General features: G+C 45.3%; 1 protein-coding gene across 1 annotated transcript in view; it reads right to left on the bottom strand.

Annotated features, from left to right (window-relative positions):
* The window catches only part of VPS53 (VPS53 subunit of GARP complex), a 124,331-nt gene that overhangs the window by 43,996 nt on the left and 56,348 nt on the right, over window positions 1-23,987 (bottom strand). The window contains 3 exon segments of the mRNA XM_012185438.5: window positions 229-471; window positions 11,517-11,611; window positions 19,409-19,510. Coding sequence (XP_012040828.2) covers window positions 229-471; window positions 11,517-11,611; window positions 19,409-19,510 — 440 coding nt within the window.

Raw genomic sequence — 23,987 nt, 5'->3', positions numbered from 1 at the left:
CCTATGCTGGTGGCCAGAGCAGGCATTTCCTGTGATGGTCCTGATCGGCTAGGGGATCCCATTCGAGAGGAAACCATCTCAGACCCTTAGAAACTCCATCAGGGGATTTTCCTGATATTCTTAGCAATTCAGTAAACAACTTCAGAATGGATGTCCTCAAAGATTTCCATATTTAGGTACATTCAGAAACTTACTTCACCACTCACACCAGGAAGAATGGGAACTCACTTGGGCAGGTTGCCAGAGAGGATTTTCCAGGCGTACTCGCGGAGGTACTTCTGGAAAATAGTGGTCAGGGCGATCATGGGCTCCCCAGTACTTAGCTGTGAGCACTGCACCATGCACTTCTTGTAGTAGACGAAGAGGTCAGCGCAGCTGGGGAGCACAGCACCCCCCTCGTCCGTGTTGGGCTTAGGTGGGCCCTGGGCCTTGAAATCGGCCACAAACCGATCTATCAGCTCTCCAAGGTTTCTAGGAGGAAGAAAACGTGAACTGTCATTTTAGTTCAACAAGGAGAAAGCAATTGTGCTTGACTGCCACCAGGAAATCATTCCTCATGCTTGTTAATATTGAAAACTGGACCAATTTTAGTAAATCAAAAACAAATATATGATATCACTTATATTCAGAAATGAATCTGTTCACAGAAACAGACTCATAAACAAAACAAACATCTGATTATCAAAGGGGAAAAAGCGGGTGGGGAAAAATTAGGAGCATAGGATTAACATACATACTACTGTATATAAAATAGACAATTAGCAAGGATTTACTGTATAACACAGGGAACAATATTCTATATCTTATAATAACCTATATAGGAAAAGAATCAACCTATATAGTTGAATCACTTTGTTGTATATCTGAAATTAATACAATAATGTGAATCAACTATACCTTAATAAAAAACAATTAATTTAAAACACTAAAAAAATTGGACCCATCTTTATCAGTATCATCAACCAAACACCACCCTCCCCCATAATAACATCAATGACAAAATTTGGCATTTGTCTGCTGCTTTACACTTTCCAAGGCATTCCATGGTCACATTTGATCCCAAACCCCTGGAGGAAAGAAAAGGTATTACTGGACCCTCTAAGAGATGACAAAATGAAGGCGTGCAAAGTTGGTCACATAATTTAGTGGCAAAGCTGAGCCTAGAATCTACTGCTTAGCTGTGTGCCCTGGTCCTAGTACCATATTAGTACCAGCTTCTGTTGCCAGAAGTGAAACCCTACATCATGACAGTCATCATTTTCTGAACACTTATGCTGCACAGCATTTTGTAAGCATCACTTCATTGAACTTCACTTGATCATCACAAATAACCTTATGACCTAGGGACTAACACTAACCTCCTTTTTACAAAGCAAGGAACAGAAAAGGACCTTGTCCAGCGTCATACAGCCAGACAGTGGGGGGAGTCAGGATTAAAAACCAAGCAGCCTGCCTCCAAACCTCATGGTTCTTACCCACTCTACCCTGTGCATGCATGCATCGCTTCAGTTGTGTCTGACTCTTTGTGAGCCTAGACTGTAGCCTGCCAGGCTCATCTGTCCGTGGGATTCTCCAGGCGAGAATACTGAAGTGGGTTGCCACGCCCTCAGGGGATCTTCCCTACCCAGGGATCGAACCCATGTCTCTTACATCTCCTACATTGGCAGGCAGGTTCTTTACCAGTAGTGCCACCTGGGAAGCCCTCCACTCTACCCTACTACTCCTTAAACACAAAAGGTATAATGTCAGCAAATACTTAGACATCATTAACTTAAAGGTGGGCTTCCTAGGTAGCTCAATGATAAAGAATCCACCAGCCAAGCAGGAGATGTGGGTTTGATCCCTGATCTGGGAAGTTCCCCTGGAGAAGGAAATGGCAACCCATTCCAGTAACCTTGCTTGGGAAATCCCATGGACAAAGGACTGTGGCAGGCTACAGTCCAGGGGGTTGCAAAGAGTCGGATACAATTTAGCAACTGAAAAACAACAATAACCTCAGGATTCCCAGCAGATAGATACCTAAACAAAGAGGAACTGTAACGAAATATTCTTTAAAAAAAAAATGCTTTTTTTCTCCTTTAATGTAGTTTATTCTTACAACTTCTGGAATTAAAGGTGCAAGAAATTCTGAGAGGAGAGAAACTATTGAGCAGCTCCAGGCTTGTCCCAGGTCACGGTGGTGACGATGGTTTTAATTTTCGCCCACTTCCCATTCGAACGTCACTGAGTTTGCCTCAGTCATGTTGAGTCATCACTGTTCGAATCCCACAGGGCTGTATTAATTGGTCCCTGCATAGCTGTGCTGTATGAAACATGGGGAAGGCGAGGGTGTTCCCACCGCCCTGACATTCTGCTTCTTTTTAGGTTACTGTCTGAGGCTACAGGAAACCAGCTGTGCTTTTTACATGTATTTATACAACCGTCAGAAAGAAAAAGACAAGAACCACACACAGTATCAATTAGCACGAACAGGGGAAGATTGACACTTTACCCAAAAGCTTTTGCTACTAAGAGCTTATGATATCCAGATACAGTCACTCTGCCCTCAAAGGACTTCAGGCCTAGGCTGGGTGCACTGTGACGGTGGCAATGGTCAGCAAGCCAAGGAGGAGCTTGACCTTGGAAAGCTCCAGGGTGACCATCCCCCTTCCTCACACCCTCTTCTTGCCTCACCTTTCCATTTAATCTCCCACTTCTCCTCCACAGTGTCCCCACGCTTCAGCTGGACTCCCCTCAGCTGCCCCCTCAGCTCCGTCTCTAGCCCCTATCTCTGCGCCTTTGCCTGGATGCCTTCCTTGGTGTCTCTCCCGTCGCCATCTATTCACTGCCCTCCTAGCTCAGCTCAGGGGGCACCCAGACAACCCCTACTCACGCCCTTCCTCTATATAATTGCAATTTCTGGCATCTGTAATGCTTACACTTTTTAAAAAAATACACTACTATACAGTGTGAGGGTGTCACTTATTCTGGAAACATGCTGACCTCCCATCCTGAGCCTGCAGTGGGCAATGCTCATCAGGAATGGCTGTCTTTCTCACTGATCTCCGGGGTAAATTCAGATCCTTCCTGAGACAGTCCTGTAGCCAGTCCCTTCTTATAAGGTGAAGCTGGTACAAAAGGTGAAAGCTACTTGCTCTACAGTGGTAGAATCTTATTGCAAGATTCTTGAGAGCAGGGATAAGGTCTCTATTACTTCTGCTCCTCCTGAAACTAATCTTCAAATTATGTTGGTGCCCAGCCTCCACATCTTGTCCCTAAAGGGTGGGAATGGAAGGGTGAGGTGTGGGCGGGGCTGCTGCACAGAGGAGAGCTCAGAAAAGCAGGCAAGGCTTCCACTAGAGTCCTTCTATGAGAGACTCTAACCTCTGGGTCCATGGTACCTACCAAAACAGGGGCCAGAGCTCTGAAGCATTTTTACTTGACCCTCTCATCTAATTCCCCTGGAAGCTGAAGCCAGGATATTTCCTCATCTACCTCCTAGTTCAGAGTCAAGCTGATGAGTAAGACTGTAAATCGATTATGATCATAGAACAGAGACAGAAATTTCCTCATAAACAAACGTCTAACAATCTTCCACATTTTGCAGGATGTTCACTGGGTTACTTTGGACACTGTTCTCTGGTGTGAATGAGAAATAAACCAGTCAGAATATCCCACCTCTCTCTTTCACCTAGCACTCTTCATCAGCACGCTGCTATGCCACTTGAGACACTGGAAAACGAGCAATCAAGCAGCTTCACAGAAGAGGAAGAGTCACCTGGATGGGAAGGGCAAGGTGCATGAGCTGGCACAGAGGGTCCAAACCAATCAAAAACGGGTGGAGCACTTAGTATGTGCAAAGTGCTGTGGGCTGTATCGGATAAAAATGAGTTCACCTAAATAAAAAAAAAAAAGCTACCATTTCTTCCAGACACCAAATGCTACCCTGAGTTTCGGCATGACGTTATAGGAAGAGCTACTGGAGAAAGGGGCATGCGCATGCTGACCTGTTGAACGGAATCGTAGACTTGCCCTTTATGCCCGAAAGCAATCACAATCAAATAAACGTTTATAAAGGGTTAAGTCCTGCTCATGGCGCTGTGAGGATAAAGACACAGTATCCTATTAGGGGAGACAGGACCTTCATGCTTATGATCTTAAGATCTCAAGATGCCAATAAATTGCCAGTTTTGCAGTATAGATACTACAAACAATTTGTTTTAGACAAAGAAAATATGAGAGGAAACTAGACAGAAAATTCCACGGCAGATTCAGGCGAAAGAATAAAGGCCTAGAGTCAGAAGTATCAAGGACTTCCCTGGTGGTCCAGTAGCTAAGACTGCATGCTCCCAATGCAGGAGGCCCAGGTTCAGTTCTAGTACACATCACCCAGAAAAATTTCTTAAAAAAAAAAAAAAAAAAAAAGTACAGAATACGACGGACGGGAAGAAGGCGCTGGCTGGCCAAGGCAGAAGATGCCTGCAGCTAGGTTCATACACATCTGAATTCCCACAGCAAACTGGTGTCGCACCTTTCACCCCTCCACGCTGTGTTCCAAAATGGTTTTTCGGTCTCTCTCTGACCCTGGGCTGTAAGCCTATAAACTAGGTACCTTGCTGCATGCATTATAAATACAATCTCATTTAATCCTCACAGCAGCCCTGATCAGAAGGCATTAATACCTCCATTTTAAAAATGAAAAAACTGATGCTGAGAAAAATAATATAACTTGCCCTAGGCCACAGAATTTATTGGAGCTAGAATTTGAACTGGGGCCTGACTCCGAAGCCAAGCTCTATCAACTACCCGAGGCTTTGATTTCAAATCTCAAAAGTGCTATACAGACCTGTGGTGTCACAATGACTGCTCAGATTCACTTTCTCTCCAGCTTAAAGAAAGACATCATGGGTGTGGATGAGGTCTTTTGCCTTCTTCCCTGTAACTTGAGCTTTTAAGCCAGGAACTGTATAAGCATTTCGGGGGAGCCATGTGAAATACTGCTGGGAGTGCCACTGATACGTAAAACCACCTGGGAACAAAGACTATTTCAGAGCGATGGCAATAGAGGGAAAGATTAAAACACAGACAGAAAAACTACACTGCAGACCAAGCTTAGGTATGGATGACCAAGGCTGTTTTTCCTGGTGGATCTGCAGGCAGCATTCACAGAAATGGTGTTTTAATTGGAAAGTACAGGAGAGATGGCTCCAGAAGAGGAAGATGGTAGTCAGAAGAAGTGGGCAAGAGGATGAGTGTGGGCAAAGCAGCTTAAGACCCTAGGAAGTTAGAGAACTTGTTCATCCAAGGGTACATGCAAGCTTCCCAGGTGGCCAAGAGGTAAAGCTGCCTGCCAGTACAAGAGACATCAAGAGATGTGGGTTCCATCCTTGGGTCGGGAAGATCCCCTGGAGGAGGGCACAGCAACCCACTCCAGTATTCTCGCCTGGAGAAACCTATGGATAGAGGAGCATGGTGAGCTACAGTCCACAGGATCACAAAGAGTCAGATACGACTGAAGTGATTTAGCTCACATACACCCATTCCTTTTGACTGGGGCAGGAGGGTTGGCTCTGGTGTGGTCAGTGGGTTGGAGAGCCCCAACCAGATAACCCAATGGAGCAGATAAATAACGACATGGACGATACTGGGAACAAGTTTCTCACGGCTGTAGAGAGTAGTTACAGACATGGGAACAGGGAGACTCCAATAACCCCTGTGGTGTTAGGTTAGAACTGGAGTTACTAGCATAGACTGATGGGTTTAAATATATAAACAGGTATAAAAGGATAAAAATATACACAGATATACACATACATGTATTTCTTAGCTCTCTCAGCGTGGAGGGCCTAGAAGCACGGTACTCAAGCAGTAATGAACAGACCTGATGACCAGCACTTAGTTTCTAAACATCTCCCGCCAAGGGAACAAGGGATCCTGGAAAAATGGATGACTCCAGGGCTGGGTTAGGAAAGTACAAGATGAGCCTGGTGTATTTTGCTGTGCCAGAAAGAAAGTGCTCAAAAGACACTAAGGGCATACAAAAAGGGTGGAAAACCAGCTGGAAGGGGCCAAGTCAAGGACGATTCGACCATTAGAACAAATAATGATGGATCCTGGAAGAGAAGAAGGATGTTAGTGGAAAAACTGGTAAAATCCAAATAAGACCTGGAGTTAAGTGACTAGTACTATATCAGTGTTAACCAGCTGGTTTTGATGATAACTATACTATAGTTATTTAAGATGCGAACATGGAGTTTATGAGAGGGAATATGGAATATCTGCACTATTTTTGAAAATTTTTTAGGTCTAAATTTATTCCAACATAAAGTTAAAAGATAAAAAGATAGTAATGGCTATAAACCCACTGAATAAAACAGGAATCCACATGTCCATGCTGATAAATAAATGGAGAAAAGATAAAGCTGTTTCTTAAGACAGAAATGATGGGATTAGAAAAGTAATTACTTGGCAACTCTCTAAGTAATAAAGGATTCAGACAAATGTCATTAACGAATGGTAAAATAAATAAGTAAAATATGAGAAAGAAGCTATTTATATGGGTTCAAGGTTGAGTAATTAACACTTATTAAACACTTATTAATTAACCTGGCCGATACCATCTAAACCAAGTAGTAAAAATGAGCAGCACAAGTAATGAGACATGTTGACGCTGTATGTCTCATGATAGGAGTCACTGAGAGAAACACGGCACCACTTCTGTATGAATCATGACTCACGAGTCTGCATCAGTCAGAACCAGACTGAGGGACATTCCACAAAGTAACTGGCCTGCACTCATCAAAAATTTTCAGGCTATGGAAGATAAAAGTTATTCTTCTAGATGGAACCAAGAGTTGTGACAAATAAATGTAACCTACAATCCTGGAATGGATTTGAGATCTATAAAAAAACAGGATTGGGACAAATGGGGAAAGTGAATGGGGTCTATGGATTCAATGCAAGTGCTGTGTCAACGCTACCTTCTTGATTTTAATGACTACACTGTGGCTATGTGGGGCTGTCCAGGTGGCTCAGTAGAAAAGATCCACCTGCAGGAGACATGGGTTTAATACCTGGGTGGGGAAGATCCCTTGGAGAAGGGAATGGCAACCCACTCCAGTATTCTTGCCTGGAAAATTCCATGGACAGAAGGGCCTGGTGGGCTACAGGCCATAGGGTCACAAAAGAGTTGGACATGACTTAAGACACTAATAAACAAACAAACAAAAAACAATGTGTATATATACATGAGAATGTGTCTGTGAGTGTGTCTGCTCAGAGGTGGGAGGGACAGCTGTTAATGGAAGAATCTGGGTGAAGGATACATAGGAGCTCTGTGTACAATTCTTGGAACTCTTCTGAAAGTTAGAAGCAACGATAAGCAACGTCTGTTTACAGGAAACTCCAGGCTTGACCAAGCTAGAAGCGGTGGCAGGCTCTATTTCAACAAAAGCTATTACAGAGAACTCAGGAGAATGGGCAGAAATGGAGTCACTAGTAATTTCTCAGCCTGAAAATGTCACTGAATGGAGTGAAGAAAAAAGTGGTTATGGAGAGAAATCAAATGGGCAGAAATGGAGTCACTAATAATTTCTCAGCCTGAAAATGTCACTGAATGGAGTGAAGGAAAAGTTATGGAGAGAAACTGCTTCTGCAAGAGTCAGCCAAAAAAAATGACTACATCTCCAAGAGTAGAAGAGATACAACTTCCTCCTTGGACATAAACAAAAACTGAGAAACCAGCTCAGGGCACAGAAGGACAGCGCGGCCCAGCCGGGTGAGAGGTGACTTCGGGACAGCCCCACTCCTGCCTCCTCCCTGGGCACCGGCTCCGCAGTCCTCCTGCTGCTGCTGGGCCCTGGGCGGGGGCAGGTGCTGCCAGGACTCTCCCCGGGCAGGGAGGGCGCTATGGAGATGAGAGAGTGGACCCCACGCCAGGCTCGGCGGAGAGCTGGCAGCACCGACCAGGCCACCCAAGCACCCGAGAGCCTGAACAGGATCGCTAGAAGGGCAGGGCAGACGTGGCTCCGAGCCCTGCTTTCTTGTGCCAGGAGCCGACATGTCCTGTCGCTTCACCGTCGCCGCTAATCCTGCGGGGGGCTTTATTCACTCGCCTGTAGAGGGTGCAAAAGAGACTCGGAGAGGTGAGGACCAGAGCTGGAGGCCCGAGGCGGGGTGCAGGGCCTGGATGCAAGCGCAGGTCTGTCTGGCACCCAGGCCCACGCTCTTTCCACTATCTTGGGTTGGGTCTCTGTCCTCTGGAAGCTTGTGAATGGCCTCAGGTTCTCCTTCTTGCAGAGCTACGACAGGAGGAGTGATTTGCCCCCAGTCAATGCCCACTTGAGTTCCTTCCCCAGTCTTAGGATTCTCTGACTTCAGGAAGGACTTGGAAGAACCTCTTGAAACTGTACTCAAAATAGCGTGTGGGTTCATGTGGATTTTTCTTTTTTGGCAAAGAGGCCTGTGGTTTGTGTTGGTTCTCAGAGGGGTCTATGACTCGAGGGTAACAACCCACTGCTTTAGGCATTATTGTGTCTGATGCTCTCCTGTAACAGATGAGGAAATGGGTTTCTTGAACTTGATTTCCTGCTCCCAGCTTTTGCTGCTTATTCTGGAGCGAGAGCAGCCTGGCCTACGCAGTTCTCCTACGAGAAGCTTCCGCTACTGCCCTTGTGTTGTGGACGTGTCCCAGCGAGGCCAGGCGGCAGGCTGAGGGGCCAGCACTGCGTTTTCAGAGAGAAATGGAGAGTCCCTGAGGAAGGGAGGGCTGGCCCTTCACCCAAAGTCTCATGAACAATGAGTGTGCTTTATATGAATTGAGGCCATGTGAGAAGAGTGGATCCCAGGATGATACCAGATAATCCACAAAATGACTCTTTTTTTTTTTTTAAACTGGACAGGTTTGGGGAAACCACATGGTTATCTCAGATATGCACTTTAAACCCTAGGCCCAGCTGCTTTCAAGCCTTTCTAAAAATAAGAATTTGGATTGATAAGAGAAGATAGGGGTTTGGCCCATAACAGTCATACAGGTGGGCTGCTTCAAGACCTGTTCATCTACCAGGCAAACAGCAGCTCCTTTTTCCTGCCCTGCAGAGATGTCTTATTAGTAATCTTGAGAAAAAACTTTGTGAATGCAGAAGACAGGATGTTAAAAAAAAAAAAAAGGTAATAGTAACTATTTAACAGATGAGGAAATGATTTCTTAAATTTGATTTTAGTAGTCTGCCCTTCTGCATGCCTATGGATGTAAGCCAAATGGATAGAGAGCAGGAGGAAAACTGAGGCTTTACAAGGCAAAAGATGTCAAGGCAACTTTTTTTTTTTTTTGCTGGGTAGGTGGCAGGGAGGAGGTTGTTTTTGTTAACATAGAAGCTCTTCCACAAATTAATTTTCCAGGATTTTAATATGTAATTTGTAATATGATTACAAAATATGCATTTTGTAATCAACAAAGAAAAGAATAGAAGCAATGTATCACCAATTCAATGGACAAGAGTTTGAGCAAACTCTGGGAGATAATGGAGGACAGAGGAGCCTGGGGTGCTGCAGTCCATGGGGTCGCAAAGAGTTGGACACGACTTGGCAAATGAACAACAACAATAAAATAAAATAGCTGAAGAACAATAACATTCCAGGTAAGACACAAATACCCGCTTGAAATGTTCTCTTAATTTTCTGGTTTACCTTTGGAATATACTTTTAAGTAAGAATGTGCTAAAATGAAAGAAACATTAAAAAAAAAAAAAAAAAAGAGGGTGAGAGGGACTAGACTTTAAGACCTAAGTGCTTTCCCAGAGAACGCCCCTTGAGGAGCTTCTCAGAGCTGCTGTTGTCCCTGTGTGAGCCACTCTCTGGTCCTCCTAAACATATACTTTAGGCTTCAGGGCCTCTTCTCGAAGCCCGGACCAGCCTGCCTCCAGTCAGTTCGACATGTTTCAGAAACCCGGCCTTTCCAAAATGGCCCTTCCACAGTTGCTCTGGCTGTGGACAGAGATTCAGGGATGAGGAGGGGTCCCTGTCCTATGCATGGAAGTGGATACTGGAACATGACCACACTCTGCTGGCTGTGAGAGTACTCATGACCATATTCAGCTGGCTGTGGTTGCAGTGGGCTGCTTGGTAAGCATTTTCTGGAGGCCCTGCATTTGTAAAAACCATGTATATTAAATGATGATAATTCATCAAAGAAAATAAGAAGCCGTCAGTCCAAACAGACAAAAACAGCAAACCAACAAGTGGGGGAGAAGAGGAAGCTCTTCCTTCTAGTAGAATCCCAATTAGTAAATTTAGAAGAAATGATAGAAACCCAGAGTGTTTGGCAAACACTACACTAATCACAGTCAGGCAGGAATGGTCAAGGGATGTGACAATGAGGGGCGAAGTGACGAGACGGGGGATGTTTGCATGGTTCCGAAGTATCCCCCCACAAAATACTTATTTTAAAGCAAAAGCACAGCTTTATTGGGAAAAAGCTGGCAGACACCACTTAAGCAACTGGTCAAGGTCAACCTCAGCAGTAACAGGACAAAGCCACGTGAGGTGCCCCCTCCTGACGTCGTGCGCTGGGCACTGAAAAGGACACAATGTCACCTCTGTGGTGTTCCTGCCCAAAACACATAATCTGGATTTAATCAAGAGGAAACATCACAAACAGAAATTGAGGGCTTTGGACAAAAGAGCTGGTCAAACGCTTTTCAAAAGTGTCAAGGTCATGAAAGACAAAGAAGAGACTGAGGAACTGTTCAGGCTTAAAGGAGACTAAGGAGACCTGACAACTAAACCCACGACTGGATCTTGGACCAGAGGGAGGACATGCAGGGGAGAACAGCAGCTTCCTGATTTTCATAACTTCGGTTCTATAAACTGCTACCATTCCCTGGGGGCTTCCCAGGTGGTGCAGGGGCAAAGACCCTGCCCGCCAATGCAGGAGACATGGGTTCAATTCCTGGGTCAGAAGATCCCCTGGAGAAGGAAATGGCAACCCACTCCAGTATTCTTGCCTTGGAAATCCCATGAACAGAGGAGCCTGGTGGGCTACAGTCCCTGGGGTCACAAAGAATCCGACCCAACTTAGCAACTAAACCACCACCATCATTCTCTGGACAGAGGATATATGAGAATTCTTTTATAACTTTTTGGTGAATCTAAATGATTTCAAAATGAAAAGTTAAACAAATTATACTTGAAAACATATACATTAGAGTTGAGGCTTTCATTCTCCACTTTTCAGCACCTGACATCATAAAGCCTGGCAGGCTGACATGCAGATGTAAGGGCTCAGTGCCCATCTTGGAAATAGGCGCTGGGATCCATTTGGGAGCACCTCAGAGTCACATTCAGGCTTCTGAGATTTACAGACATAATACATTATAATGCTCAAAAGACCAAAAAGTATCCTTAGCAGCTTTCCAGGGAGGGTCATGGGCATGCCAAGTCCCTCCTTCAACCTCTAGAAGGAGCTGTGCCCTTGTGAGGCCCCTCCCTGACTCGAGGAAGGAGAAAGGGCAGGAGAAAGCAAAGTGGTTGTCACTCACTTGTCCTGGGACTCAATATACACGTAGAGATGCGGCTCAAAACACTTGGAAACAATGCCGTGAAATGGATTGTCTGGGGCTTTAGGCTTCTTAGGCTGTAAAGGAAAAAAAGAGAGAAAAGGAAAGAAAAAAAGAAACTCTATACTTGAGCCATCTTTGCAAATCTTCCAGCAGTTTCAACAAAAACATCCCTTCAAAGTTCACTCCTAACTTACAGAAAAGCAGCACACAGTGTAACTAGACTGGGACTATGTCCTGTATTATAATTCATGCCAGCCTGTGAATAATAAACCAGCTTTGCTGGCATCATTTATGTGCTCTGTGCAGTGAAGATTTACAGCTACTGTGATAACACATGCATTTTCAATTTGGAAGTTCTTCATCATCTGACCGATGTTTCAAAAATGCAAATTCTTGCTAATAATCAGCACCTTATAGCTGGGCAGTGCCTTGGAATGTCTAAAGTACTTTTACACAGTCTAGTTTTAAAAGCCTCCATTTACTGCTTGTTATTATGGGCCAAGCACTTTGATACAAAATAACCTCTCATCTACTCCTCACAACAACCCTCAATGTAGGAATTTTGACTACTATTTTACACTAAAAGAAGGGCTTCTCTGGTGGCTCAGCTGGTAAAGAATCCACCTACAGTGAGGGAGACCTGGGTTTGATCCCTGGGTTGGGAAGATCCCCTGGAGAAGGGAAAGGGTTACTCGCTCCAGTATTCTGGTCTGGAGAATTCCATGAACTGTATAGTCCATGGGGTCACAAACAGCTGGACACAACTGAGCTACACCTAAAGAAAGGAAGGCACAGTAGGTGTTAGCAGCCTGCCCCCAGGCACAGGGTGAAGCTTCCTATCTCCTGAACCAGAACTCTTCCTATTAGATCACTGCTGTCCCTGCAGTGTTTCCTGACTGCTGAATTTCATCAACAAATAGGAAAAAACAAAAACAACAACAAGAAGGGTAGGGGGCCAACACAGGGTTGCTAACTTTGTATTTTGCTACTTTACACTCTCGACATTCTTGCCACAAGTTCCTAAAAGAGTATTTTATACCTAAACCTTTTAAAAGAGAAAATAGCTGCATAAAGGCAGTTCCTCCCAAGAAGAGACAGTTAGTTGGCGACCTTATACCAAGATAGAAAGACAGACAGACAGACAGGCTGGCTGTTTCATCTATCTGTATTTTTTGCCTCGTAGCAGCGAAAACATGGATCCGCCGCGGTCCCCAACTGACGCTGGGAAAACTATATCTGATAAAAAGGTTATCTGGGTAGGCAAGCATTTAAAAACTACTGTTTGCTACTAAATTTCCTTTCAAAACATCTAAAAAATAAACAAGATCTTCCTACATATTTCTGTTCCTAAAAAAAGAAAAAGTCAGTTCTATCTATGTTTTGTTTGTGGGCACTTGAAAATAGATACAGGTCTCTGAGGCTTTGCTGGGGTTGATACAAGGGTACAATTTGGATATAAATCAGCACTATAACATACTCGTTGAACTGAACTGTTCATCTCTTAATACATGAGAAAAGCTAAGCTCCTAAAGACAGATGGAAATAATGATTACCTTCTTCTAGTAATAATAAAAAAAAAAAAAACCCGAAATGCCTAAAAACATCTATAAGAACTGGTAATGATCACCAGAAACGCCAACTGTAGACATGCCCCATTTAATCTCATGTCTAGCTCTATTCCCTTTTCACCTTCTAAGAATTCCATGTCTTTATCTACTTATTTGGCAGGATTTGAAGAAACTCTGGTCCTTCCTAAGACTAACTATAGTCTGGGATATTTTCTCTCACTATCCAGAAGCCACTGCCAAAGTCAGGCCTTAGGCTGAGACTGTAAGAGACTCTGGGCTTCCCAGGTGGCATCAGTGGTAAAGAAGGCACCTGCCAATGCAGGAGATGTAAGAGACGTGGGTACGATCCCTGGATCGAAAAGATTCCCTGGAGGAGGACATAGCAACCCACTCCAGTATTCTTGCCTGGAGAATCCCATGGATGGAGGAGACTGGCGGGTTGCATGTGGTAGCAAAGAGTTGAACATGACTGAAGTGACTTAGCACGTAAGACCAGGTTAATTTGAGTTTAAATTGGCTAGATTCAAAGTTCTACTTCATCTCATAGATACCTTAGGGGTTTGTCTATATTTCCATTAGTTTAGAATGAGGGATCTGTGATGCAGTGTGATGACTGTGAAGGTGTGGTCCTTATCTGTTTTACATTTTCCAAGTCAGTTACTTATATTTCAAAATTTGTTCTTCTTTTCAATAAAGTGATCTGATAAATGAACAGAGAAATGTGATTTAATTTGTCTAATTTTTTTAGAATTAGATATCCTGAAATATCCTGATTTTAACAGCGCCACACAGCATGTGTATGGGCATGCTCAGTTGTGTTCGACTCTTTGCGACTCCACAGACTACAACCTGCCAGGCTCCTCTGTCCACGGAATTTTCCAGGCAAGAATACTGGAGCTGGTTGCCATCTCCTTCTCCAGGGGATCTTCCCGACTCAGGGATCCAATCCCTGGCTTCTGTGTCTCCTGCAATGGCAGACAGGTTCTTTAGCAGCTGAGCCACAGGGGACCCAGATATCCTGATTTTAGAACTGGAAAACAAGACCACAATACCCAGATGCCTTTTCATTAACTAAAATGCAATCTTCATAAATATTATAATTATTCCCTTTATTTATATTTTCTTCTCCTGACAAAAATATTCACATGTCTGTAGGATAGCTTCTGGAAATTATAAATGGGGGTTTGTGTAATATAGAATATTGTCATGTTTTAAATCAACATGTGTATTTTGCATCTGGCTTTATTTAATTTCAGTGTGCTTTCCCAACAATTGACAGTGTTTTAATTTATCACTTTTGGATCACATTATAACATTTAAATAAATCTATAAATGAGATATCACACTGGTGTTAAATTTTCTGATTTTGATCTGTGGTGATTTTAGTGAGTACCTCTCCTTAGTGAACATCTTTCTTAAGTGAATGTGTTTCCTAGAAAGGAAATACATACTGAAATACTCAGAGACAAAGGGCATGATACTTATACACTGACTTGTTCTGAAAGAGAGACAGACAGAGGGAGGGGGAGTAAGAGACAGAAGAGAGAGGCGAGGGGAGAAAATGATCAAGTGAGTGCAGCAAAATGGCAGAAACTAGTGAGCTCAGGTGAAAGATATTTGGGAGTTAGAAGGCCATGGCACCCCACTCCAGTACTCTTGCCTGGAAAATCCCATGGGCAGAGGAGCCTGGTAGGCTGCAGTCCATGGAGTCGTGAAGAGTTGGACACAACTGAGCGACTTCACTTTCAATTTTCACTTTCATGCATTGGAGAAGGAAATGGCAACCCACTCCAGTGTTCTTGCCTGGAGAATCCCAAGGACAGGGGAGCCTGGTGGGCTGCTGTCTATGAGGTCGCACAGAGTCAGACATGACTGAAGCAACTTAGCAGTAGCAGCAATATTTTTAAAACTTTCCCTAAATTTGACATTACGTTTTTAAAAAAGAGAAGACGGTTTCAAATAACAATAAAAAATCCAAATAAGGCCTAGAGTTAAGTGACTAGTACTGTGTCAGTGTTAACCAGCTGGTTTGATGATGACCGTACTATAGGTATATCCCAGGTATAGTAGAGGAGCATTTTGAGAAACGGCACATCACCAGCAGCTGGGACCACACTGAGTGGCAGCAGAGACATCCACACCTGAGTGAAAAACGAGGTTAGCACCAACATCCTGGTTTTGATAACGTGCTGTAGTTATGGGAGTCATCAGCACTGAGGGAGGCTGAGAGATGGGCATCCAGGACTTCTCTGTGCAACTTTTTATGAGTGTATAATTATTTTGAAATTAAAAGTTTTTTTTAAGTGGTTCAGAGGGACTTCCTGGTAGTCCAGGGGTTAAGACTTCCCCTTCCCATGCAGGGGGTGCGGGTTCCCTGGTTGGGATCCCTGGTTGGATTCCCAGGGGGATGCCTGATTGGAGAGAGAAGATCCCACATGCCTCATGGGCAAAACACCAAAACATAAAACAGAAGCAATACTGTAACACATTCCATAAAGATTTTAAAATTGATCCACATCAAAAAGCTCTTAAAAAAAAAGAAGTTCAGCAGAGTCAAGACTCCAAAGGCGAAGAAGTTTGGGGAATATCTTTACCTATTTATTTTGCTTATATTTTCCTTTTTACGTATGCACAAAATGATGTGATAAAAATGTATGGATGAATCCAGAGAGCTTATTCAGATAAACAGAGATTTCAATGACTAGGGAGTATGGCTATCTGATATTTCAACAAACTCACCCTGACCTGTCTTCCTGGGGACCCAAGTTTGATGAGGTCCCACAGACACCTCTGGCTGTGGCTCAGAGAGCCAGCCGCATAGCCAGACAGACCAGGTGGCCTGAACCTTCCTCAGGAGACTCTACTTTGCCCAGCCTCTGCTCTCTAATGGCGCTCCCAGCAGAGAGGAGGGGCCTATAGCCATAGTCATAGCTCCCTGTCCTCTTACAGAGTTTTCAATGTGATTTGGAAGCAAGAGGGGAACAATGGCAGGCACTGCCTCAAGTCTATTTTTTTTTTTAACCCCCAATGAGCTGCCTCCTGCTTCTGGCTGCCTCATATCTGTGTTCATATTTAGATGCTACAGGCTAGAATTGGAGCTCAAGTTGGTGTCTCCCTTTGCACCTTCAGGCTCCCTAAAGGGTTGCTTCTCAGCTTAAAGAACATACTAAAGTCGTTTAGCAGTAGCACTCAGGCTGGACTTCGGAGTGTGTGGATTCTGTCCAAAAGCTGCAGATGTTTAAGCTATTTCCTCCTGGAGTTTGATGGAATAATAAAAGGTTACTGTTGTCACAGTAAGGAGGTCTGCAGCTGGTCCCATTTCCTTTTATTACAATCCAATGTAAACAGATTAAATCTAACTGCTCGGATCACCAGAAGGGTACATTTTAAAGCCAGAAATTCCTCATTTCTTCTTTCTTTTATACTCTGAGGACCCTCAGTCCTCTTTCAGATGCCATTTTTTAATCATTGGGAACATGTTGGCACAGACTGCTTGAAGTAAATACCTCAAGTTCACACTCCCTTCTCTATAGGCTCATCTGGAAGGCACCCTGTCTGCTGACTGCAGTGATGCCAACAGGCTGGGTAACCCAGGACAAATACTGGTCCCCCTGCCCCAGCCGAGCTCACCACCCGCATTTCGTGTGCTTCCCCCTGAAGCCCCACCTGGCTCCTCCTCTTCCAGTGCGCCCAACTTCAGAAGCCAGAGAGTGACTGGGAAGTCGGGGCGGGGGTGCGGGGGGGTCCTGGAACTCCCACCTAATCAACCACAAGCGGGATGGTGCTGGGGAGGCGGTATGAGGTTGGGGACGCAGACGAGGAGGCACTAGTCACTGGTGTGTCAGTTTTATTACTAAAAAGGAACAGCCCATGAAACTGAGGGTGGGTCATCTAGCTCAGAGGTTTTCAGTACTTTTTTTAGGTTTTTAAATATATGGGCCATTTTCAAAGTCTTCACTGAATTTTTTACAACATTGCTTCTGTTTCATGTTTTGCTGTTTTGGCCGAGAGGCATGTGGGATCTAGCTTCCTGATCAGGGATTGAACCCCTTGCATTGGAAGCTGAAGTCTTAACCACTGGACCTCCACAAAGTCTTAGTACTTTCCTTTTGAACATACCTAGAACCCCTGATCCCAAAAGAATTTTACCTGGGAGTCCATGAAAAAAGTGACTCAAAACAGAACTGCTCTATTTGGAGGGACTTGGAGCTCTGGTCTCCTCCCAGCTCCCCACAGTGACATGTGATAGGGCACCAAGGAACAGAACTGGAAAACCACTGGCTCCCTCTAAACAAGGGAAGTCCAGTGAGAAAAGTACCCGCCTAAGGTCACACAGCCAGCTGATGGCAAACCAGAGTCTGGCATCTTCTCCATCACGTGACTCTGCGTTACCCTAGGCACCTGTGTTGTGTGTCCTTAGAATGAGCAGATCTTCATCCTTAAGACAAGCTTAATCTCAAGCTTCCAGGATGAGCAAAAAGTTCCACAAGAAAGAAAACAAAACCAAGTTACCTGACAAAACTGATTTTGTAGCTCATGGGGAACTCTATCATAATCCAGTTTTGTGACACCCAGAGATGACTGGCTGATGGGATAATTTTCCAACAGCACTGCGCAACTCTGAGTGCTCAACTGCATGATTCTGGGTGTGACAGCGGCAGCCATGTGCACTGGGGAGACAGGAGGGCCCTGAAAATGGCCCAACTACAGAAGGCCAGCTCAGAGGGCACAGACACCCAAGCGCGGGTGGAGGATGAGCTCCACACCTGGACTCTCCTTTCTCATCCCAGTCCTTCCTCCCCAAATGGGGGAGACACATTTCTTTCTTTTTTCGGCTGTGCTGAGTGGCATGTAGGATCTTAGTTCCCAGACCAGGGATCAATCCTTCAACCCCTGCACTGAAAGCATGAAGTCTTAACCCCTGGACCACCAGGGAAGCCCCTGAGAGAGGCATTTCTTTAAGAGAAATTTTTGTTTTCTCCTAGCCTAGCTGATATGATGGCTTTAAATCAATTACATTTAATCCTGTAGATCTCTGGGATGTGGCCTCAGGGCATCTCTCCAGTTTTATTCATTCCCTTTTATTCACGGGATTCATTTCTAGGTCCTCCACTTTTCAGGGCGACATCACGGTGTGATGCAAAGAGAGCCAGGAAAGGAATTTTAGTCTCTGACTTCCAGACCTGGCTTCCAGTCCTTTCCCAGCTTCTTCACTTCCAAACTCTGTAACTCTGGGCTAGTCACTGAGCCTGCCGCTCACAGAAATCCTGTAAAAGGAGAGGCAGGCACAGGAAGGACGAAATAAAGTAAAGCCTGTGGAAGACTTCTAAACTGTAAAGCACCATAAAAATTTGAGGCATCCGTGTTATTATAATTATTTAATCAGTGGATCAGATACCCCTGTGGCATCGCTTCAGAGCTGCTCCTGGGAGTTCTGCTGTCTTGGCTCCTGCCAGGACTGTACCCCTATCGTCCCCCCGGGCTAGGAGCACAGGGTGAACTGCGACGGGCACGGCTATGGGGTTCCCAGAGCTGCTCTTCCCAGCCGGCCTCCCTTTCGGTGGTGTCTGGATCAAAATAATCTCATAAAATCATCCTCCAGCAGCCAAGTGTAGAAAATTAAAAAGAAGGCTCACTAATCCAGACAGGAAAAGTCCTGATTTATCGCTCTAACCTCTCGTGTCATAAAATGGCAATGAAACAAAAACACCATTCTCTGGAATGGAGGGAGAGGAAATTTAAGAGTTGGACAGAAAAAGCCGAAGGAAATGAAAGTGCTGGTGTGCTCTGAAAAGTAACTCTCCAAATATGCCACTGGTCCCCTTGGTATTTTCAGGCCTCCCTGACGGCTTTCAGACCTAAGGTGCTTGGCTTCCGCTGAGTCGGAGTCTCTCCTGGCTGACAGGGGCTGCTAACTTCACCAGGGACCTTTCAGCCTCTCATGTCTTCACCAGACCAGATCAGGGGACAACTAAAAGCTGGGCTGCCAAATTCGAGAGATGATGAATGAGCCCAGGCAGAGTTCGGCCACCCTGCCATACCCACTGATGAAGCTTGGCTGTTGCTGAGGCCGGTGGTGAGGCGACTCGAGAGCAGCGGGGTGGGGTGGGGAGGGGCAGGAAGGACTGCTCTTTTATTCAGGTTTCTAAATGCACTTTCAGATAAAGCCCTTCTAGGAAGACCACCAAAGCTGTAATCTCTGAACGTGGTCAACAGCCAAGGGATCATATTTAAGAGTGAGCAGACCCATTTTCAGAAACAAACATTCGGCAGGCTGTGAGGGGAAATGCAAACCAGACTTACTTGCTCTAAATCTCCTTTCTCTAATGCCAGTTCCTCCATCTCTGCCGCTGGCTCATCTTCCAGGAAGGGATTGGTGGATGCGGGTGGAGATTCCAGTTTTTTCTGTTAATTAGATGTGAGAAACAGATGGGTGTTTTCTGAGTAGAGTCAACACCTTTCCCCACTGATCCGCCTTTTCCAAGGCTCTCCAACAGCTATACCATGCAATCTGATCTGATGGGCAAAAATGGAGACACCCTGGATCACATTCTCACCACCAGGACTTCGCACTGCTTTTTATAACTGGAGGATAATTTACAATACTGTGATGGTTGTGCCATGTATCAACAAGAATGGGCCATAGGCGTACCCACCCCTCCCACCTCCCTCCCCACCCCACCCCTCCAGGTAGTCACAGAGCACCAGATTTGGGTTCCCCACATCACACATCAAACTCCCTCTGGCTCTTCCAGAAACCTTACCGCCCACTGACCCCAATCGCGAGCTGCCTACAACTCTCACTCATCCTTCAGTCTTCAAGTCAGAAGTCCCCTGTTCTGGGCAGCCTTTTCCCACCAGGCAAGTCTGGTTTAGAAGCCTCGATCCCCACCTGGCATGTCCCCTGACCAGGTATTTATTAAAACACTGCCAATTACTCATGTGTGTGTCTCCTCCCCACCAGGTTCTGTGACTGCAGGAATCATGTCTATCTTGTGTCTTATCTCTGGTGCCTGGCCAGAGACCTATATCTCTTCTGAAATATGACGGTAGGTTTGAATTCAAAAACAAACTCCAGAGCTAATCTTTTGTGTTCCAGATCATAGACTCTTCTCTTCCCAATTAAGACCCACTACAGCACCCACAACAAGATCTCCTTGAGAAAAATTACTCCCCAGTCCCTGAATGTGACTTTTTTTTTTCATTTTTCAAAAATACTTCTGAGCATGTATTTAAAAACAAAAAACATTTATTTGACTGCACTGGGTCTTAGCTGCAACATGCAGGATTTTCAGTCTTTAACTGTGGCACTCAACCTCTTTAATTGCCACATGTGGGATCTAGTTCCCTGATCAGGGATCGAACCTGGGCACCCTGCATTGGGAGCACAGAGTCTCAGCTACTGGATCAACAGGAAAGTCCCTTGACCACTCTTTTATTTTTTTATTTTTTATTTATTTTCTTCTTTTTTTTTGACCACTCTTTTAAAAGATCACTGAGTGAGACTTCGGGCTAGTAGAAGGCTGGAGATGTGGGTTTCAGCTCCAAAGCTGTTGCGTTGGCCCAGTCACCTAGCTTCTCTGAACCCCAGCAGCCTGAATGGCTGAATGAGGAGGATAGAGTTACAGACCACTTGAAGGATTAAATGTGATAAAGTGTGTGAAATGCTAGAAGCAGCACATGATATGTATTAACAATGATTCCAGTGCAACAACAGGAATGGAGGTTGTGCTCTGGAATTTTTTTTTTACAAATCTGACCTCAGAATGTTGTTTATGCCAAGGAGCTGGGTGTTCTAGCAGAAAGGGAACTCAGCAGACAAGCAGGATAAAAGGGACTGGCAGGTGCTGGGGAAGAGGAAGAGGGTAGAGGGAATGGCTCTCTTGAGACAAGAAGCTGGGTGCAGAGGGAGTTTCTAAAAGTACTTGTGAGGCGACTTCCCTGGTGGTCCAGTGGCTAAGACTCTGAGCTCCCAATGCAGGGGCCCAGGTTCGATTCCCAGTCAGGGAACTAGATCTCACGTGCTGCAACTAAAGATATACATGCCACAATGAAGATCGACGCTCCCACGCACCACAGCTAAGACCTAGAACAGTTAAACAAATCAGTATTTTTCAAATTTTCAAAAATAATAAAAGTACTTGTGATAACTGGAGCATGTATCAGTGGAGCAGACTGAATTAATCCCTATGGCAAGAGGGATGGCAGACAGACCACAGTGTCATGAATGACTTTGTCAGGTGCCAGGACATCAGCTGAAGATGTTACCGAAAAAAGAAAGAAAAAAGGAACCCAACAAACAACACAGAAAATTAAAAAATAAAACTTAAACACACACACACACACACAAACCACACCCATGTCTCATTTAAGCTTTAAGACAATTCCACTTACATCCTTGTAAACTACTTACTTCTTGGCTAAAACACTTGGATGGTGTTTTGTAGCTAGACAGAGCCTTGGTGTATGAAGAAAGCCTTGTGATTAAGGCACTGTGTGTGTGTGTGTGTGTGTATGTGTGTATATATGTGTGTGTGCGCGCGCACATGCTCAGTTGTGTCCAACTCCTTGTGACCCTATGGACTATAGCCCGCAGGATCCCCTGTCCATGGAATTTTCCAGGCAAGAATACTAGAGCAGATTGCCTTTTCCTCCTCCAGGAGATCTTCCTGACCCACGGACTGAACCTGCATCTCTTGTGTCTTATGCATTGGCAGGTGGATCCTTTACCACTACGCCACCTGGGAAGACTAATTAATGTATTAGCTCAAGGAAATCAGGAGGAGAACAATGATTTTTGAGGTATCCTCTGGAGAAACAATATGGTCTAAGAAAGCAGCAAACATTTCAAATATATACACTCTGAAATTTGGCTTCTTTGCCTGATGTGCCAGGGGCGGGGGGAACCCTCATAAATGAAAAGCAACTTACATTTATTTTCAGAATTAGGCTATTTCTAGAAAGCAATGTTTCTTTGAAAGCCATATTTCTAAGTCTTAGTTGTCTCTGTGAGGGTTGCTGGTATTTTAAGGTGAGGGTGAAAAACGGAATCTAAGCTTCAACAACAAGTTACATTAGTTAATAGCACTGGATTCCTGATCCTACTGGGTCAAAGTGGGTTTGGGGATCACACTGTTGAGCTGACCCACTATGATTCTGAGTCTTTCGGTCCTTTGGAGACATGGAGAGCAAGTCAGCAACTGACTGCAAAGCTTTGTTTAAGATTGTTCAGCAACAGAAACAGGATGTAAGTTTTTGAATCGAATATTCTTCATCTATTGCTAGGCCTACCAGGGTTGATAGTATGTTTCATAATTATATACAGGTAGGACTCATTTTAAAAACAATGTGTTCTTGGAAATCTTGGTGATGCCGACTGAGGGCGTTCCTGGGCTCCACGCTCACTGATGGGAGTATTCAATGGATGGAGGCAGGCCATAAGAAGCAAACGTAAAAGGCAGCACTGAAAAGGCAGAGAGACGCTCCAGGCAGTACAGAGTGGGCTACTTGTTTGGTGTCACCGGGTCAGGAGGTTCCCCACAGGAGAGGTGTCCTTCCTGTCCCCACAGTCTGTCTCTATTAACAAACTGATGAGATTACTGGAGTCAGGGGCACTGGGCACTTCCTGCTCATTCACGTGAGGCACATGCATTCCAACTGGGAACCGAGCTGACACCAGAAAAGCGACTCACCACTCCTCCGTTCATCCACCTGACAAAGGGATGCACTAGGCACAAGGAAAGCAGGGGGCGAGGAGGACGGCGCTCGGTCCTCAGGGAGCTTACGGTCGAGTGGGAGAGGCAGACTTTAACCAAAGAATCACACAAGCGCGTGAGGCGGCCATGCAGGAAAAGCAGAGGTTGTTATGAAAGGATGCAACAGAGGGTCACAGAAAACCACCCCGCGGAAACGATGTTGGAGCCAGAACTGAAGGACGCTTCAGAGCTCAGTGTGGGAGCGGAGTGGGATGGCCAGGGCTTTCTAGGCAAAGGGACGAGCGGGTGATGCCACCCATCCTGCAGTGGTGTGCTGAGCATGTGCTCAGCTCCAGGCACACTCCTGGGCACCAGAGATCCAGTACTGAGCAAGATAAAGAAGGGAGGTGCCGTGCTGAAAATACAGTGTGGGAACTGGGCTGAGCTGGGGAGGTTCTTCACAAGGTGATCCAAGAGGGCCTCTCTGAGGCAGGGACATTTGAGTAGAGACTTAAATGAGGAGAAGAAGCGAGTTGGGCCAAGACCTGGGGAAGAACATTCTCCCCAGGGAGAGCCAGTGCGAAGGCTGGAGTGAAAGGAACATGGCAGGGAGGGGCAGTGGGGCCCCCGATCACACAGCCTGTTGTGGGTTGTGGGAAAGGCTGGTTTTCTCATAGCAACTGGGCAGTCACTGGGGGTTCTAAACAGGGCAGTGGGAGGATCCAGTTTTAGATTCTGAAGAGGCTGCAGCCAAGTGGGGCTGACACCCGAGTGGGTGAAGCTAGAGTCGTGGAAATGGAAAAAAGTGGCCACACCTGGGGCATCTTTAGGAAGGCAGACTTAGGGGAATTGGTGAGAGAGTGGATGTGACGGGAAGGAAAGGAAGCAATCAAGGGAAAGGTGCTTTCTGGCCTGAGGAACTGTGTGGCTGGTGTGACCACTGACTGAGGGATGGGCCTGGGTTCAAGTCCAGGCTCTACCACTCGGGTATGTGGCTTAACTTCTCCATGCCTCAGCCCTTCCACCTGCAATGTGAAGGGATATGAACACCCACTGCACAGAGATGTAGTGACAGTTAATGAGCATGACTGTGTATACAGAGCAGCTTAACACAACAGCCGAGGAAGTGCGGCATGCGGGGGCTGTCCTTAGTGTTTAACTGGGGTACAAGTCATGAAGGCAGGACC

This window comes from Ovis aries, chromosome 11 (genome assembly GCF_016772045.2).
Source record: "Ovis aries strain OAR_USU_Benz2616 breed Rambouillet chromosome 11, ARS-UI_Ramb_v3.0, whole genome shotgun sequence".
NCBI classification, from domain to species: domain Eukaryota; kingdom Metazoa; phylum Chordata; class Mammalia; order Artiodactyla; family Bovidae; genus Ovis; species Ovis aries.
Note: the sequence above shows the minus strand (reverse complement) of the source record. Positions and strands in the feature narration are given on the sequence as shown.